The sequence below is a fragment of the Oncorhynchus gorbuscha genome, unplaced genomic scaffold (genome assembly GCF_021184085.1).
Source record: "Oncorhynchus gorbuscha isolate QuinsamMale2020 ecotype Even-year unplaced genomic scaffold, OgorEven_v1.0 Un_scaffold_10428, whole genome shotgun sequence".
Lineage (NCBI taxonomy): Eukaryota > Metazoa > Chordata > Actinopteri > Salmoniformes > Salmonidae > Oncorhynchus > Oncorhynchus gorbuscha.
This window is the reverse complement of record NW_025753199.1, coordinates 1,268-6,594: the sequence shown is the minus strand read 5'-3', so window position 1 is coordinate 6,594 and position 5,327 is coordinate 1,268. Positions and strand designations below refer to the sequence as shown.

The following is a 5,327-nucleotide window of genomic DNA, read 5'->3' as shown; positions in this document are numbered from 1 at the left end:
ATTTATTTATTTTAATGTATCCTTAATTTAACTAGACATTTAATTGTTACTTACAAACTCATGTTAATCACATTAGCCTACGTTAGCTCAACATTCCTCAGGGGACCCACCGATCCTGTAGAGGATTTAACTAGACAAGTCAGTTACTGAACAAATTCTTGTTTACAATGCGAGTGTAAGGTGTTTTGCCTTTTCTTCTCTCTCTCTGTGTGTGTGTGTGTGTGTGTGTGTGTGTGTGTGTGTGTGTGTGTGTGTGTGTGTGTGTGTGTGTGTGTGTGTGTGTGTGTGTGTGTGTGTGTGTGTGTGTGTGTGTGTGTGTGTGTGTATTCATAGTGAGGAGGTATCCGGAGGTCTCCATGGGTTCAATGGTATGCTGGTGTCTCTGTTGATGGGGGTGTGCAGCTCTGCAGGAGACTGGTACTGGTGGCTGCTACTGCCTGTCTTTCTGGGGGGAGCTACCAGGTGAGACACACACACACACACACACACACACACACACACACACACACACACACACACACACACACACAATGTCTTGGTTTTCATTCTCATGTATAAACATATTCAAATATGTCCTTGCAGCACACTATCACAGATTATTGTGAAATAGACACTAATTACATATTCATATTTTTGTGTGTGTCCACCACACAACTATTTGCGTCTGTATTTTGTGTATATTTCACAATATATATAGTCGCCCCCCAGTATGTTCCTCTACAGTACGCTGATGGTACGCCCCCCAGTAGGTTCTTCTACAGTATGTTGATAGTACGCCCCCCGTCGTTCCTCTACAGTACGCTGATGGTACGCCCCCCCAGTAGGTTCTTCTACAGTATGTTGATAGTACGCCCCCCAGTACGTTCCTCTACAGTACGCTGATGGTACCCCCCCAGTAGGTTCTTCTACAGTATGTTGATAGTATTACCCCCCCCCCCCAGTGGGTTCTTCTACAGTATGTTGATAGTATGCCCCCCAGTTCGTTCTTCTACAGTATGTTGATAGTATTACCCCCCAGTACGTTCCTCTACAGTATGTTGATAGTATGCCCCCCCAGTTCGTTCTTCTACAGTATGTTGATAGTATTACCCCCCCAGTAGGTTCTTCTACAGTATGTTGATAGTATTACCCCCCCCAGTACGTTCCTCTACAGTATATTGATAGTACGCCCCCAGTACGTTCCTCTACAGTACGTTGATAGTATGCCCCCAGTAGGTTCTTCTACAGTATGTTGATAGTACGCCCCCCCGTCACGTTCCTCTACAGTACGCTGATGGTACGCCCCCCCCCAGTACGTTCCTCTACAGTATATTGATAGTACGCCCCCCAGTACGTTCCTCTACAGTACGTTGATAGTATGCCCCCAGTACATTCCTGTTGATAGTATTACCCCCAGTAGGTTCTTCTACAGTATGTTGATAGTATGCCCCCCCCAGTTCGTTCTTCTACAGTATGTTGATAGTATTACCCCCCAGTACGTTCCTCTACAGTATGTTGATAGTATGCCCCCCCCAGTTCATTTCTTCTACAGTATGTTGATAGTATTACCCCCCCCCAGTAGGTTCTTCTACAGTATGTTGATAGTATTACCCCCAGTACGTTCCTCTACAGTATATTGATAGTACGCCCCCCAGTACGTTCCTCTACAGTACGTTGATAGTATGCCCCCCCCAGTACATTCCTCTACAGTACGTTGATAGTATGCCCCCCAGTACGTTCCTCTGCAGTACGTTGATAGTACGCCCCCAGTACGTTCCTCTACAGTATGTTGATAGTACGCCCCCCAGTACACCCCCACCCAGTACACCCCCCCAGTACACCCCCCACCCAGTACGTTCCTCTACAGTATGTTGATAGTATTCCCCCCCAGTACGTTCCTCTACAGTATGTTGATAGTACGCCCCCCCAGTACGTTCCTCTACAGTATGTTGATAGTACGCCCCCCCCCACGTTCCTCTACAGTATGTTGATAGTACGCCCCCAGCCGTTCCTCTACAGTATGTTGATAGTAAACCCCCCAGTACGTTCCTCTACAGTACGTTGATAGTACGCCCCCCCAGTATCGTTCCTCTACAGTACGTTGATAGTACGCCCCCCCAGCACGTTCCTCTACAGTACGTTGATAGTAAACCCCCCCAGTCGTTCCTCTACAGTACGTTGATAGTACGCCCCCAGTACGTTCCTCTACAGTATGTTGATAGTACGCCCCCAGTCTGGTTCCTCCAGAGTATGTTGATAGTACGCCCCCAGTACGTTCCTCTACAGTATGTTGATAGTATGCCCCCCAGTACATTCCCCCCAGTACGTTCCTCTACAGTATGTTGATAGTACCCCCAGTACGTTCCCTCTACAGTATGTTGATAGTACGCCCCCAGTACGTTCCTCTACAGTATGTTGATATCGCCCCCCAGTACGTTCCTCTACAGTATGTTGATAGTACCCCCCCAGTACGTTCCTCTACAGTATGTTGATAGTACGACACCCCCCAGTACGTTCCTCTACAGTATGTTGATAGTAACCCCCCAGCACGTTCCCCCAGTACACCCCCCCCCAGTACGTTCCTCTACAATATGTTGATAGTAACCCCCAGTACGTTCCTCTACAGTATGCTGATAGTATGTTTCTCCCCGCAGTACGTTCTCTACAGTGGCCTGATATTACGTTCCTCTACAGTGGCCTGATAGTACGTTCCTCTACAGTGGCCTGATAGTACGTTCCTCTACAGTGGCCTGATAGTACGCCCCCCAGTACGTTCCTCTACAGTATATTGATAGTATGCCCCCCCCCAGTACGTTCCTCTACAGTATGTTGATAGTATGTTTCTCCCTGCAGTATGTTCCTCTACAGTACGTTGATAGTACGCCCCACACCCAGTACGTTCCTCTACAGTATATTGATTGTATGCCCCCCCAGTACGTTCCTCTACAGTATATTGATAGTATTCACCCCCTCCAGTACGTTCCTCTACAGTACGTTGATAGTACGCCCCCCCAGTACGGTCCTCTACAGTATGTTGATAGTACACCCCCCGTGCGTTCGTCCACAGTATGTTGATAGCACGCCCCCCAGTACGTTCCTCTACAGTATGTTGATAGTACCCCCCAGTACGTTCCTCTACAGTATGCTGATAGTATGTTTCTCCCCCCAGTACATTTCTCTACAGTGGCATGATAGTACGTTCCTCTACAGTGGCCTGATAGTATGTTTCTCCCCGCAGTACGTTTCTCTACAGTGGCCTGATAGTACGTTCCTCTACAGTGGCCTGATAGTATGTTTCTCCCCCCAGTACATTCCTCTACAGTGGCCTGATAGTATGTTTCTCCCCTCAGTACGTTCCTCTACAGTGGCCTGATAGTATGTTTCTCCCCCCAGTACATTCCTCTACAGTGGCCTGATAGTATGTTTCTCCCCTCAGTACGTTCCTCTACAGTGGCCTGATAGTATGTTTCTCCCCCCAGTACATTCCGCTACAGTGGCCTGATAGTATGTTTCTCCCCCCAGTATGTTCCTCTACAGTGGCCTGATAGTACGCTCCTCTACAGTGGCCTGATAGTATGTTTCTCCCCCCAGTACGCTCCTCTACAGTGGCCTGATAGTATGTTTCTCCCCCCAGTACGTTCCTCTACAGTGGCCTGATAGTACGTTCCTCTACGGTGGCCTGATAGTACGTTTCTCTACAGTGGCCTGATAGTATGTTTCTCCCCCCAGTACGTTCCTCTACAGTGGCCTGATAGTACGTTCCTCTACAGTGGCCTGATAGTATGTTTCTCCCCCCAGTACGTTCCTCTACAGTGGCCTGATAGTATGTTTCTCCCCACAGTACACTCCTCTACAGTGGCCTGATAGTATGTTTCTCCCTGCAGTACGCTCCTCTACAGTGGCCTGATAGTATGTTTCTCCCCCCAGTACGCTCCTCTACAGTGGCCTGACTCCCCTGCTAGATAAGTGGGACCTACCTGTGGCCTGATAGTATGTTTCTCCCCGCAGTACGCTCCTCTACAGTGGCCTGTTAATATGTTTCTCCCCCCAGTACGCTCCTCTACAGTGGCCTGATAGTATGTTTCTCCCTGCAGTACGCTCCTCTCCAGTGGCCTGGCTCCTCTGCTAGATAAGTGCGACCTACCTGTGGCCTGATAGTATGTTTCTCCCCCCAGTACGCTCCTCTACATTGACCTGATAGTATGTTTCTCCCTGCAGTACGCTCCTCTACAGTGGCCTGGCTCCCCTGCTAGAAAAGTGGGACCTACCTGTGGCTGTGTTCCCCTTCAACATGGTGATCCTGCTCTACCTGGCCTGTACTGGCTCCTCTAACCCCTACTACCCTCACCACCCTGCCACACCACTAGGGGAGCTAGAGAGCAATGCTACCCAGCTCAGCCTCACTCAGGTAGGAGAGAGAGGAAGAGAGGGGGCAAGAGAAAGACTTTTTCTTGCCCCCTCTTTTCTTCTCTCGCCCCCTCTGTCTTTCTCTTGCCCCCTCTTTTCTTCTCTTGCCCCCTCTGTCTTTCTCTTGCCCCCTCTGTCTTTCTCTTGCCCCCTCTTTTCTTCTCTTGCCCCCTCTGTCTTTCTCTTGCCCCCTCTGTCTTTCTCTTGCCCCTCTGTCTTTCTCTTGCCCCCTCTTTTCTTCTCTTGCCCCCTCTGTCTTTCTCTTGCCCCCTCTGTCTTTCTCTTGCCCCTCTGTCTTTCTCTTGCCCCCTCTTTTCTTCTCTTCTTTGCCCCTCTGTCTTTCTCTTGCCCCCTCTGTCTTTCTCTTGCCCCCTCTGTCTTTCTCTTGCCCCCTCTTTTCTTCTCTTGCCCCCTCTGTCTTTCTCTTGCCCCCTCTGTCTTTCTCTTGCCCCCTCTTTTCTTCTCTTGCCCCCTCTTTTCTTCTCTTGCCCCTCTTTTCTTCTCTTGCCCCCTCTGTCTTTCTCTTGCCCCCTCTGTCTTTCTCTTGCCCCCTCTTTTCTTCTCTTGCCCCCTCTGTCTTTCTCTTGCCCCTCTTTTCTTCTCTTGCCCCCTCTGTCTTTCTCTTGCCCCCTCTGTCTTTCTCTTTTGCCCCCTCTTTTCTTCTCTTTTGCCCCTCTGTCTTTCTCTCGCCCCTCTGTCTTTCTCTTGCCCCTCTTTTCTTCTCTTGCCCCCTCTGTCTTTCTCTTGCCCCTCTGTCTTTCTCTTTGCCCCCTCTTTTCTTCTCTTGCCCCTCTGTCTTTCTCTTGCCCCCTCTGTCTTTCTCTTTGCCCCCTCTGTCTTTCTCTTGCCCCCTCTTTTTCTTCTCTTTGTCCCCTCTGTCTTTCTCTTGCCCCTCTGTCTTTCTCTCTTGCCCCCTCTGTCTTTCTCTTGCCCCCTCTTTT

The 5,327-nt window shown here is 49.6% G+C and overlaps 1 protein-coding gene across 1 annotated transcript; it reads left to right on the top strand.

Annotated features, from left to right (window-relative positions):
- Nucleotides 1-340: 340 nt before the first annotated feature.
- On the top strand, nt 341-4,387 carry LOC124030311 (urea transporter 1-like; the record flags this gene model as incomplete). Its single annotated transcript, XM_046341704.1, has 2 exons — nt 341-462; nt 4,198-4,387. Coding segments are annotated over exons 1-2 (282 nt in total), but the record flags the coding sequence as incomplete, so codon positions are not given.
- Between the last annotated feature and the right edge of the window lie 940 nt (nt 4,388-5,327).